This window comes from Lissotriton helveticus, chromosome 6 (assembly GCF_964261635.1).
Source record: "Lissotriton helveticus chromosome 6, aLisHel1.1, whole genome shotgun sequence".
NCBI classification, from domain to species: domain Eukaryota; kingdom Metazoa; phylum Chordata; class Amphibia; order Caudata; family Salamandridae; genus Lissotriton; species Lissotriton helveticus.
The window spans coordinates 643084153-643098235 of NC_136067.1; the positions used below are offsets into that span (position 1 = coordinate 643084153).

Here is a 14083-nt window from a genome sequence, read left to right on the forward strand (position 1 = left end):
CTGCCCTCCGTAGTAGGTTCTCAATCTGGGAGACACAGGCGGGCGGGTACCGGGCTTCAGGCAGCAGTGAAGCAGTGCAGTGCGATGCGGGGAACAGTTTTCGGGTCCGCGGTCTGTAATCGGCAGCAACAGACTCTCCTGGTGGCGTGTGACATCAAGGAGGAGGAGCCTACAGTACCAATGTAATGGGGTTCACAGTTACATACATGTCGTGTCCCTCTAGAAGGGTGGAATGCTACACCCGTCGCCAGAATTGGCGAGGGGGTAGTATTCCAATTCGTATGACACTTTACTCGACATGTTTTGATAATGTTATACCAGAGTTAGCATTTAACCGCAAGGATTATAATGCACTTAAGAGTATATGGTATAGCGTTATCATGGAACAGCTAATAGGACTTGGTTCCGCAAGCTGCAAACGGGCTCAGCTCATGCCAGAGCACCATCTCACATAATTCCAAGCACTCTGCCTTTAGGATTGATAAGGCCTTCTCTAGGAGTGACTGATAGGAATATATGTGTCCATTTTAGGTTTAGATATAGGGGACTATATCTAAAGCAAAGGGTGATTACACCACCTTGCCCCAGCTGTCGTGCAGCCAGTTATGTCTGTTTAGATGGCCAGCCAGGGGTGGCATAATACATGCTTCAGCCCCTGGTAGGCCCTGGGTACACCTATGCCCTGGATACCTAAGGTATACTGTACAGGGACTGATAAGGTGGCCCAGTACCAATTGTTAAATGCACCTAGGGTACATGGTTGTGTTTTTAGAGAGAGAACAGCTAGGCTGTGGGTCTGATTAGCAGGCCTACAGCCAGGGAAAGTCGTCAATCAGTGAAGCAAAAAGCAAAAATCTGGGGTGGCCATGGGATTGCAGACCCCACTCTCCGACAATTGCCTAATGTGATTTTTGCGCAATGTGATTACTAGGTTTGTGATGATGATTGCCTAATGTGTTTTATGGGCTAGAGTGATGTGGTGCTAGGAAATATAATGCATTTAGTATGTTTTACGCACCCTGTGATGATACCTCTAGAGTTGGTTTTACTTATGGAGGTTGGTGTTAGTGAGATTTTACTTCACTGAGTTACGCCCCTAAATGTGATTTATTCTTAGGAGGCAGAGTCTAATGTGGTTAGAATAGTGAGAGATTGCCTACTGTAGTTATACTGTTTAGGCCTAAATGTGATTGCTGCGTAATGTGCTTTGCCTTTATGCTTGTGTTATACTTCTAAAGGTGCTCATGCTTAGAAGTTTGCTTTGCCTAGTATGTTATACTAGAGAGGTTATGTGTCCATGTGTGATCTATGCCTATGGTTATTAGTATTGTGTAGTGTGTACCTACCATTACCAGTAGTTACTGGTGGTGTTCTATATTTGTTTTTGGTGTTACAGTTATTCTAAGTGCTAGTTCTACCAAGTGCTGATTCTGACAGTGGCCCACGTGGCCCTGTCCTGGTGTAAATAATCCCTTGTGAATATTGCCTGTGCCAGTTGGCACAATGTATATTGTGTGGTTACTATCTGATGTGTTTTGACAATACAAAAGTTATTTTTATATAACCTTGTGTGGAGTTCCTTTTGTAGTGTGCCTAGGATGTTGTTGCTGTTGTGTGCGTGCGCAAATGCTTTACACATTGCCTCCGGGATAAGCCTGTCTGCTGGTGCCAAGCTACCAAGGGGGTGAGCAGGGGTTATCTTGGCGTGTGACTCAGTTGCCCTGACTAGAATGGTGGTTTCTGCCTGGCTTTGGCGTAAGCCTTAGCCAACCAGAAATCCCAGTTCTAACAACCCGGATCTCAAGGAGCGAGTATCCAGGGAAAACACGACCCTTGTAGAATGCACAGAATGAATCCAAGCAAAAGCGTGGAAAGACTCGTAAGGAAACAGAGAACACCCGTTAATCCACCATTTTGGAGGACAAAACCGAAGGGGCTGTACGTTCAAGTTGCCCAATAAAAATAAGAAGAAGCAGACCGCAAAGCAGCAAATAGGGTGTAATTTGTGAAAGATTTACCACAACAGGGTGTCACACTAGGCGTGTGAGATCGAAACCATACATCACGGGACCCAAGCCAGGTTCCAATGCAGTACAGACAGATCAACCCAACGTGCAATAGAGCAAGTTATACGAGGAACTCTGTAGGAAGAGACAAGAGACTCCAAGCATGACGTCTGCTTGTAGACTCCATATGAGCTTACCAAGGCAAAGGTAGAACCCAATGCCATGAAATACCCCACATAGGGTAAGGCTAATCCCTAGAAGGGACATCCTCTTGGGCTAAGTGCACATTCAGAAGACTGAACAGAAGAGAAGCAGCCAAACGGCCGCGCCGAATGAACATAGAGATGGCAACCCAGCCATAAACAGTAACCAGACTTTAAAAACCAACCTGAGCATTAGGATGGGCGCCCGAAAATAAGGCAGGGAATATGGCAACCAGATTTATGGCAGCCCTGACAAGATACGGGAGACCGCTGAATCCCCATGGCGGTCAAAAAGATACACTCCATTGAATGAAAGATCTCTGAGTGCATTCCGAATATGATCTGGGAAGCGACTGACGCGCAACCAAGCATTGCGACGTAAAGCCACCGCGCGAGCAAGGACCCGTCCCAGAGAGTCAGTTTCCTCCTGGGATGACCTAAGGGAGAACTGTGGCGTGCTTCTACCATGCAACAGGGGACAAAGCAATTCTGTCCGCGGACCTTCTGGAATAGAATGGAAAAGGTGAGCAACTGAGTCCCAAAGAGCAGAGGATGCTCGTGAAAACACACAGGCCATATGTAAAGCTCGGACGCCTGCAATGGTAGAAGCAAAAAGCCGGCGACCACAATCATCTAGCCACCTAGATTCCCTGGTGGGAGGTAACAGGGGCAAAGCGGGTGAGGACTGTAAATTAAAAGTTGCCTGAAGCACAAGTTACTTACCTTCGGTAACGATATATCTGTAAGAAACAGTAGTTAGTATTAGATTCCTTACCTTAGAATATCCCCAGGCGGCAGACTGGATCCGGAAACTTTTGCGTAGCAGTACCCTTGCGCGTCGGTAAGCGTCGTCTGTGGCTCCGCGTCCGTCGTCGGCGCCGGGATGACACCGCCGGAGTACTTAGACGCCGCCCTCGCGCGCTGACTTCAGTTCTTATACACAGCTTTTCCGCGCCAGAAACGCAGAGCCATGATAAAAACCAACACTGGTGCCATGAAACTAGGGCCCTGAAAGGGGATGACCTTAACCCTAGATATCGGTTTGCAGAACGGGGAGGATTGGTGGGGCGGTAAGGAATCTAATACTAACTACTGTTTCTTACTTAGGAGAAGAGTGGCTCAATGGTTAGAGCGGCAGACCCTGATGCAGAGGTCTGGCCCGGGACCAGGGTTCAATTCCCGCCTCGGCGGGACTTGGGCTCAATTTCCTCGGGCCTGATCATTCTCGCCTCGGTGCCTATTCTAATCATGGGTCCCACTCTGCAACTCTGGGCAATAGCTTGCTTAATCTCCACAACGGCCCCAACAACGCTAGGATGCCTGGCTTCATCTTGGGGTGCCCTGGAGTGGGCACTTCACAGGGAAAAGCCGGGAAGGGTTCCACAGCGGTATGCGTACAAGCGCCGGAGAGACCCCATCTGGGGTGATTCGGGCGCTATACAAGTACTACGACATTTACATTTACTGATATATCGTTACCGAAGTTAAATACCTTGTGCATCTGAAAGAAACAGGTTAGTATTAGATTCCTTACCTTAGAATAGATACCCGAGCAATACCAACCCCGGTGGTGGGTCTGCAAACCAATGATCACACCAGAAAGTCCTGGAGAACAGAACGGCCGAAAAAGCCATCTCTCCGGACTTGGCTGTCCAGGCAGTAGTGTCTTGCGAACGTGTGCAGCGAGGCCCACGTAGCTGCCTGACAGATGTCCTGCAAGGGGACTCCCCAGCCCAGGGCAGTAGTAGCCGCCGTGGCCCGAGTGGAATGGGCCCTCAGCCGAACAGGAGGCTCCTTCTTAGCCAAAGAGTAGCATGCCTTGATGCACAACACGACCCACCGAGAGATCGTCCGTTTGTGCACCGCCCGCCCCTTCTTAGCGCCCACGTAACCAACAAAGAGTTGGTCATCCACCCGGAACTGGCGTGTGCGATCCAGATAGTATAAGAGCGCACGTTTTGGGTCCAGGGCAGGAAAGAGGGTCGCGTCCTCAACACAACTTTGTCCGGATGGACTGAAAGGAAAGGAGGCTTAGAGGAAAGGGCTTGGAGCTCACTCACTCTCCTGGAAGAGGTGATGGCAACCAGGAAATCAGTCTTGAGCGTAAGAAGACGGAGAGGACAGTTATGAAGCGGCTCAAAGGGAGCGCACATCAGGTAAGTCAGAACCAGGTTCAAGTCCCACTGGGGCATCACGAAAGGAACAGGGGGGAACATATGAGTGATGCCCTTCAAGAGTCTGTTAACAATTGGGGATTTGAACAAAGAAGGCTGATCAGGTAGCCTCAAGAAGACGAAAAGGGCAGAAAGGTAGCCCTTGATAGTGCCCAGAGCAGAGCCCTGCTGGGCAAGAGAAAGAAGGAAGAGGAGAACCTCAGAAAGGGGGGCAGAGAGTGGATCCACAGCCTTTGCTGTGCACCATGCCACAAATCTGTTCCACCTGCAGGCGTATACAGACTTTGTAGAGGGACGCCTGGCTCCCAGAATCACATTACAAACTTCAGGAGGCAAGTCAAATGGCCTCAACTGTCGCCGCTCAATCTCCAAGCATGGAGGTGGAGACTGGACAGGTTCGGGTGGAGGACCGACCCCTGCTGCTGCGACAGAAGGTCCTCCTGAAGAGGCAGACGAATCGGGAGATCGATAGACATGCTGAGTAGCTCTGGATACCAATATCTTCGTGCCCAGTCTGGAGCCACAAGGACAACTTGGGCCCGGTCGCGCCTGATCTACTTCAGCACTCTGGGCAGAAGCGGTATAGGCGGAAAGGTGTACAACAGACCGCAACTCCACTCGCGACGAAAAGTGTCTCCGAGCGAGTGCCGCCCTGGAAATTCCAACGCGCAGAACTGATGACATTGCGCGTTCTCTTCTGTGGCGAATAGATCGAACTAAGACTCTCCCCACTGCTGAAAGAGGCCTTGCGCCACGTCCGAGTTCAGACGCCATTCGTGATTCATCATGCACCGACGGCTGAGATCGTCCGCCCTGGCGTTCAAGGAACCTGCCAGGTGTTGAACCACCAGGGTCACGACCTGATGTTCCAGCCACTGCCAGAGGCGCAGAGCCTCCTGGCATAGGCGGTGGTGTTGTCCGTGAATACCTGCACTACACTCCCGCAGACAGAGGGGAGGAATGCCTTCAGTGCAAGTCTGATCGCCCGCAGCTCCAGAAGGTTGATATGGAGCTGGGACTCCGCCGGAGAACAGAGGCCTCTGATCTCCGCCTCTCCCATGTGGCCATCCCAGTCCTAGAGGGACGCGTCCGTCACAACCACGTGCTCCGGTTGGGGAGAGGGATCTGCCGCTGACCCAATCGCGGTCCGTGAGCCACCACTGCAACTGTCTTGCAGTGCCATCCGAGATCAAGACATAACCGGACAAGTTGCCCTGATGCTGGGCCCACTGAAACTTCAGGTCCCACTGCAGAGACGGCATCGGCCACCGGGCGTGATGCACCAGAAGGATGCAGGAGGCCATCAGCCCCAGAAGCCGCAGCGTCAACCTGACCGAGACTCGGGATAACGGCTGAAAGATGGGAATCAGAGCCTGAATATCCCGAACCCGCTGTTCGGGAGGATAAACCCAAAACTGCGCCGAGTCTAGAAACGCTCCGATGAAGAGGAGCTTCTGAGAGGGGCACAGGTGTGACTTTGGCACATTGATGGAGCACCCCAGCAGGTGCAGGAGGTCGGCCGTAGTCTGAAGGTGGCTGACGACTGTCTGGGGCGAGCCCGCCTTCAACAACCAGTTGTCGAGGTAGGGGAAGACAAACCCCTAACCTGCGCAGATGAGCTGCGCCCACCGCATCACTTTCGTGAACACCCGTGGGGCGCTGGTAAGGCCAAAGGGGAGCACGGTAAACTGAAAGTGCTCATGGCCTACCGTGAACCGCAGGTAACGCCGTTGGGCCGGCAGGACGGGGATCTGAAAATAAGCGTCGTGCAAGTCCAACTCTACCATCCAGTCTCCCGGGTCCAGGGCAGCCAAGACCTGAGCCAGTGTCAGCATCTTGAACTTCTCCTTCCGGAGGAAGCCGTTGACGTTCCGCAGGTCCAAGATAGGGCGTAGGCCCCCTTTGCCCTTCTTGGGTACCAGAAAGTAGTGGGAGTAACACCACACCCTACTTCTGGCCCAGGAACGTGCTCGATGGCCCCCTTGGCCAAGAGGGCCGTAACTTCCTCTTGTAGAAGTTTCAAGTGATCCCCCGACACGCAGTGGAACTGCGGTGGCATGGCTGGAGGGGACGCCTCGAAGGGAGTAGCCCCTTCGGACGACTTGCAGCACCCACCTGTCCGATGTGACAGTGCGCCAGTGGTGGTGGTGATGGCGAACCCTGCCCCCCCACTGGCGTCACATGGGCCTGAAAGCTTGGACTAGGAGAGTTTTGAGGCGGATGCTGCAGGGGCAGGTGTGGACTGGCCTCGCCATTGTCCCTAACCGCCGCCACGGCGGTTTCCACATCCGCCACCACGCTGGATGGTAGTCTGCGGCCCGTGGCTGGCAGGACGTGTGGGGGCGCACTTCCTTGGCCACGAAAGGGGCGAAAGGCAGCCGTTTGCTGGCGCTGGGATGAGAGGACCAAGGACTTGGCCGTTGCCCTGGAGTCCTTAAAGCGCTCAAGCGCATGGTCTGCCTTGTCGCCAAAGAGGCGACGGCCATCAAACGGCATGTCCATAAGGGTGTTTTGGACATCAGCCGAAAAGTTTGCGGACCTCAACCAGGCGTGGCGACGAATCGTCACCGTCGTTGCCATCGCTCTGCCCAGTGAGTCCGTGGTATCCAGCCCAGATGAACGTTGTTACCACGCGATGTATTACATCGCGGTACATTACAACGCGTCTTTTACAACGCAAGTCGTTACCTCGACTTGCACTGTAGGTGTGCTGCACTTAGGAATAGTTAAATTTACTATTCCAACACCAGCCTACGTACAATAGGGAAGGTGTTGGATAGTAAATCTGCTATTCCTTATCCTCGAGCGCCCTCCAGCGCAAGTCCTGGTTACGACTTGCGTTGTAAAAGACGCGTCGTAACTGCACTGCGGGGTAACATCCGTGTTGTAAAGGATGTTCCCCATCCAGCCCACACCGGATGGAATACCGTGCTGCATCTCGACCCTCAGCAAGGGCTTGGGCGAGTTTAGTCCGGGCCTCCTCTGGACATTGTGGCAGCACGTCTGCGACCGTGTCCCACAGAGAGTGGGTGTAACGGGCCAAGAGGCATGCGGTGTTGAATGACCGCAACCCCAAACTCAGGGAGGAGAATACCTTCTTCCCGTATTGCTCATACCTCTTGGAATCCCGATCGGGGGAGCCGACTAGAATGCGGTCTGGGAGTTAGAGGCCTGGATGACCAGGCTCTCGGGGGTGGGGTGGGTGGACAGGAAGCAAGGGTCGCCCGGAGCCGGGTGGTGGCGCCTGGCCACGTTCCTATCTACAGGCAGACCTGTAGCGGGCTTGGACCAAGTGCCCAGAAGAACGTCTGACAAGGCCTTTATTAAAAGGCAGCAGAGGCTCGGCCGAGCTGGTCTGCTGTTTAAGGACCTCGGTGAGGAGGTTAGTCCTCACGGCCGCGACGGGGAGCTCAAGGCCCAAGACCTTGGCAGCCCGCGTCGGCATCACACTATAGGCAGCGCCCTCCTCCGTAGCCACGGTAGCAGGGGAGACAAAACCAGTGTTGGGCGAAGTGTCCAGACCACTGGCCTCCCCAAGCTCACCTGTCCAATCCTGAAAAGACTGACACTCACGTGTCAGAGGGTCCTCGGACCCCTTCCAATCCCCCTCGTCATCTATCGCCTGGTACTTAGGTTCAAAGGATGGGGCCGGGTCGTAGAAGTAAAAGTCGGACCCAAATCGAGGGTAGGACCGGGGACGGCGTCGTCCTGGGCCGGCGCCGGGGGAGACACCCTGGAGGCCGGCGCCGGCGAGGTCGAGTGGGGCCCTGCGGCGTCGGGACCGAAGTCGCCGACGGCGTCGGGCCGAAGCACCAGACGGCGCCGGGTCCGAAGCACCCGGTCCACTGGGGGACCCAGCCGGGGCCGCTTGGCCCGTAGGCGCCGCGGAACCCGACGGAGGAGCGAGCGACCTCATGGCCATGAGGAAGGACTCTATCTCCTCCGGCGTCGCGTGTTGCCCAGGGACTGGCGGGTATGGAGCAGGCCGCGAAGCCGCGAGGCGTTGTCGCCCGAACCCCCGGCCGCGTCGCACGAGCGTCAGGGGTAGTCAGGAGACCAATGTCGCCTCTTCGACTTCTTGTGCCTCTTACCGGAGGACTTCGAGCCCGAAGACTGATGACGACTCCCGGAACTGTGGTGACTCCGGACTGGGACCTCGAGCGGCGCGGGGCTGACTGCCGGAGCTCGAGTCGCTTGCGGGACCGCTCCCGTCTAGCTTTGGACGTCAGGGCCCGGCAGTCGGAGCAGGACTTGTCGTCGTGGTCGGGGCCCAAACAGTGAAGGCACCGGCGATGGAGGTCGGTAACCGACATCAGTCAGCTGCAATCGACGCAGGGTTTGAACCCGGGCATCCCTACCGGCACCGTCGAGTCGAGAGACTTCGAAGGATGATCAAAAGGGATCGAAAAAGTTAGTCAAAAATTGACTAGGGTACAACTTTTTCCGGATCGGCGCTTGCTGGCCCGGAAAAAAGAAGAACTGACGTCAGCGCGCGAGGGCGGCGTTTAAGTACTCCGGCGACGTCATCCCGGCGCCAACGACGGACGTGGAGCCACAGACGACGCCGACCGACGAGCAAGGGTACTGCTACGCAAAATTTTCCGCATCCAGTCTGACGCCTGGGGATATTCTAAGGTAAGGAATCTAATACTAACCTGTTTCTTTCAGATCCATCCTTTCAACTACTTATCCATCCATTTTTTCACCCACCCATATTTCCACCCACTCATCATCTATCCTGCCATCCTTTCACCCACTCATTCATCAATCATTTCACCCACTCATTCATCTACTTGTCTATCCTTTTGTCACTTTTCTATCAACCCATCTTTCTTCCTTTTAGCGTTCATTCTGAGCATGTATCTGCCAAGTGGCAGACAATAGAGACCCATAAAAAACCTCACCCCCGTTGTAGCTGGTAAAGTTGTGTGTGTAGGGGGTTGGGGAGCATTCAGAATGCCCCTGGCTGACAGTATGTCTTTTGTAATGACCTAAAAAGGATCTGTAAGATCTGCATAATGATATCAAACAAAAAGTAGACACATCCTACCTTCCCCTTTGTTGCTGAGGTTCCAGGAACATTGGCATCTTTTTCTTCTTCCTTAGATCAAAAAATACATAATGAGAAAATAATTAGTAGTGCAAGCACAGCATTAATCATTGCAATGCATTAAAACATATGTAGTTAAACTGGTTTTATACTCAATAAGGACAAATTACTTACCTTTGACAACAACTTTTTTGTGGATACTCTATAGACCTTTAGAACAAGTTACTTACCTTCCGTAACTCCTTATCTGGTAGTCTATATCTAGCTGCAGATTTCTTACCTTAGAATTTCCCCCATGCATCAGACTGGATCCGGAAGATTTATTGTGAGTAGTACCCCTGAATGCCAGTAGGTGGTGTCGATCAGCTCCACATCCGTCGTCATTCACACAGGGAGTTGACATCGCAGTACCTTTATAGGCACCACTAAGGTGCACATTCAGTGTCTTTTCACAACTTTCCACACCAGAAGCGCGGAGCCATGAAGAACACTGTTCATTGGTGTGTCAAAAACTAGGGCTCTGAAAGAGGCTATCCCGGTCCCTAGAAATCCATTCGCAGAGTGGGGAGGATGGATGGGTCGGTAGGAACCTGCGGCTAGATATAATCTCTAACAGATGAACAAGTTACTTACCTTCGGTAACGCTTTTTCTGGTGGATACAGTATCTGCCTGTGGATTCCTCACCTTGTGAATATCCCCTTGCGTCAGCAACATTCGGAAACTTTTTTTGTAGCTTCGCGCCGACGTGGACGACGTCACAGAGGCACGGCATCGCGCGCGACTCCTCTGACGTCACCGACTCCATAATAGGCCCACGCCGGCGTGATGACATCAGTTCCGCCCTTTTTTCCGTGCCTTCGAGGCACACGGACATACCGACAACAGTAGATATATACACAGTACACAAATGTCAAGATAACACACATAGTGTGAAACCAATGCAGAAAATCAATTGAAATAAAACTTTTCCTTCAACAATAAAAATCTTTACATTACAGTAACTCAGGTATAGAAAAGTGAACAACGGGGAGGCGGGTGGGTCAGTGAGGAATCCACAGGCAGATACTGTATCCACCAGAAAAAGCGTTACCGAAGCTAAGGAACAAGTTACTTACCTTCGGTAACGATATATCTGTAAGAAACAGTAGTTAGTATTAGATTCCTTACCTTAGAATATCCCCAGGCGTCAGTCTGGATCCGGAAACTTTTGCGTAGCAGTACCCCTGCGCGTCGGTAGGCGTCGTCTGCAGGCGTCCCCTGCGGCTCCGCGTCCGTCGTCGGCGTCGTGATGACGTCGCTGGAGTATATAGACGCCGCCTCCGCGCGCTGACGTCAGTTCTTTGCACACAGCTTTTCCGCGCCAGAACACGCAGAGCCATGTGAGAACCAACACTGGTGCCATTTGAAACTAGGGCCCTGAAAGGGATGTCCTTAACCCTAGGTATCAGTTCGCAGAACGGGGAGGATGGGTGGGGCGGTAAGATATCTAATACTAACTACTGTTTCTTACAGATATATCGTTACCGAAGGTAAGTAACTTGTTCATCTGAAAGAAACAGGTTAGTATTAGATTCCTTACCTTAGAATAGATACCCCAGCAATACCAACCCCGGTGGTGGGTCTGCGAACCAATACAATCCTACACCAGAAAGTCCTGGAGGACCGAACGGCCAAAGAAGCCATCCCTCCGGACTTGACTGTCCAGGCAGTAGTGCCTCGCAAAGGTGTGCAGCGAGGCCCACGTAGCCGCCTGGCAAATGTCCTGCAAAGGGACTCCCCGGCCCAGGGCAGTAGTAGCCGCCGTGGCCCGAGTGGAATGGGCTCTCAGCCCAACAGGAGGCTCCTTCCGAGCCAAAGAGTAGCACGCTTTGATGCACAGGACGACCCACCGAGAGATGGTCCGTTTCTGTACCGCCCTTCCCTTCTTCTCACCCACGTAGCCAACAAACAGTTGGTCATCCACCCGGAACTGGCGTGTGCGATCCATATAAAATGAAAGCGCACGTTTTGGGTCCAGACGATGGAGCCGCTCTTCATCTTTTGAAGGATGCGGAGGCGGGAAGAAGGAGGGTAAGGTGATGGACTGATCCAATGTGAAAAGCAGAAACTACTTTGGGCAGGAAAGAAGGTCTAGTTCTCAGAACCACCTTGTCTGGATGAATGGACATGAAAGGAGGTTTGACAGAAAGAGCCTGGAGCTCACTCACTCTCCTGGCAGAGGTGATGGCAACCAGGAAGGCCGTCTGTAGGAAGGTAGATCCCTGACTATGGCTGCCCCCAACTTTTTGCCTGGTGTTTTGCTGGTTTTCTGACTTAGTTGACCTGGGGCCCTGCTATTCAGGACCCCAGGCCCACTGCTCTCTCTGTAAAATGGATTCCATGTACCTTAGGTACATATCTAATTGGATACTGAGTCACCTTATCAGTCCCTGTACAGTGTACCTTAGGTACCCAGGGCATAGGTGTACCCAGGGCCTACCATGGGCTGCAGCATGTATTATGCCACCCCTGGCTGGCCATCAAAATCTGACACAACTGGCTGCTTGACAACTGGGGCAAGGTGGTGTAATCACCCTTTGCTTTAGATATAGTATACCTATATCTAACCCTAAAAATGGACACACAGATCTCCTATCAGTCACTCCTATGGCAGGCCTTGACAATCCTGAAGGCAGAGTGCTTGGAATCGTGTGAGATAGTGCTCTGGCATGAGCTGAGCCTGTCTGCGGCTTTCGGGATCCATCCCTTAGCCGTTTCCATGATATCGCATACCATATACTCTTAAGTGCATTAAAATCCTCGTGGTTATATGCCAACTCTGGTATCGCTTTATCAAAACATGTCGAGTAAGGTGTCATACGAATTGGAATACTAACCCCTCGCCAACTCTGGCGACGGGGTTAGCATTCCACCCTTCTAGAGGGACACGACATGTATGTAACCTGTAACCCCGGTTAAAGTCAGACATAGCCTTAGCTCCACAAAATGGATGCTGCCACCGAGACACAAGTCTGCCCTCCTGCTGCTGGGAGTCCTCCCAGCACAGGAGGCAAGGACAAAGGGTTTCCTGCCAGGGGCGGTGCCAGCACCGTCCCAGACAGGGTTTTGTGTATTCTAGGTAGGCAGGGCTTTAGAGGAAGGTGACTGCAAGTGGCACCCCGGTGCTCACTGTGCATAGGCCGGCTGAAACCAGTTCCAGGGGCACTCCAGCCCCTGGCCTGGGGAAAGCCCGCCAAAGGAGAGGGGTGTAACCACCCCCCTCCTAGTCCCACCCATAGGGCAGGACTTAGTCGCATGCCAGCCCCTTTTTGCAGGATAAAGGTAGGAACTGGCCCCCTTCCAGATCAGATCATCTTTGGAATCAAGACACGACTTTCTACGAAAGGACATCAAGATTTCTTCTTCAAGATTCTCCCTTGTGACTAAGGAGTAGTCACCCTGCATCCGCAGGCACCATCTTAAGAACACTGCGGTCTGCTGTAAGTCCTTCCTCCGGAATCTGACTGCCCAGCTCGACGAGAACCGGCTTCCCTGGCACCTCTGACCTCTACCCACCTCTACAGCCAAGCTGAGAACCGTGGGTGCGACGAGATCTCGAGGGACCGGCCATCTTCAAGACTGCACGACTTCTTTCCAGCACGACCGCCGAGGGATCCTCTGGTGAGTGCTTTGGGGTCCGAGAAGCCCCGACTCTGAGCAGCTCCAGCACCGAAGTTCAGCCTCCCAGCATCTCCACGATCTGCGTGGGGCCCTTCTGCTTTTTGCTGCTCACCGCGTTGTTTGGCTACTAGCCGCTGGCTTGTGGCCTTCTTAACGACGCCCGACGGCATCACTGTTGCTCGTCTGGTTGCTCCAGACTGGCCCTTGCTCCCTTCCAAGAGAGGAGCACCCCGGACCCTCCTGGTCCACTCCAGACGCCATTTTAGGTCCACCGCGTGGGCTTGAATTTGCCAAGACTTGTTGCCCCAATCCTGGGTCCAGCGACGTCGACAGCATCATCCATCGTGGGACAGCTCGTACCTCCATCCTGGTCGCCGACAACGCCTCCTGGTCCGTGAGACTGCAGAGCACAGCGTCGCCCACTCACCTAGTCGAGGTGACTACCATCCGGTGCCCTCCTGGTGCCCCCTGATTACTGGCTAGTAGTCACGAACTTGGTCCCCTCTGCTTTCAGGTGTCATCGATCTTCAAACCAGGCTTGGATCACTCGAACAATCTTCACTGGTCGCCTGCCAGCAACTCCTTTCCTTCAGGCTCCTGGTTCATCAACAAAGAATCCCGACGTCTTTTCAGACCTATGCAGCTGCATCCCCTGGGCTAGGTAACTTCGGCATTTCGGTGCCTCAGCATAGCCTCACTATCCAAGGGTCCAGATCCACTTTCGTTTTTGACCTACCTAGTCGGGTTCGCCCGAGAACACTAACTTTGTGAACACTAGCTTCCATAGGCTTTTTCCCGCCTTACGCGTGAGAGTTCCCACTCTGTACGTGGTGTCCCTAGGGCTCCTGCTCCTAACCTGAGTGTTCAGTATTGTAGGCCTAGCGGTCCTAAAGCCTCTGAGAATCGTTACTTACCTGCTAGTAATTCGCATTCCACTTTTAGAGTATATGGTTTTTCGTGCCCCTCGGGCATTTGTGTAAATTGTGCGA

The 14083-nt window shown here is 53.0% G+C and overlaps 1 protein-coding gene across 2 annotated transcripts in view; it reads right to left on the reverse strand.

Moving 5' to 3' along the window:
• PHIP (PHIP subunit of CUL4-Ring ligase complex) overlaps positions 1-14083 on the reverse strand; it is a 2061705-nt gene that overhangs the window by 450921 nt on the left and 1596701 nt on the right. For both annotated transcript variants that reach the window (XM_078648101.1, XM_078648100.1), the window contains exon 34: positions 9434-9484. In XM_078648101.1, the coding sequence (XP_078504227.1) occupies positions 9434-9484 (51 nt within the window). The remainder of the gene's footprint in view (positions 1-9433; positions 9485-14083) is intronic.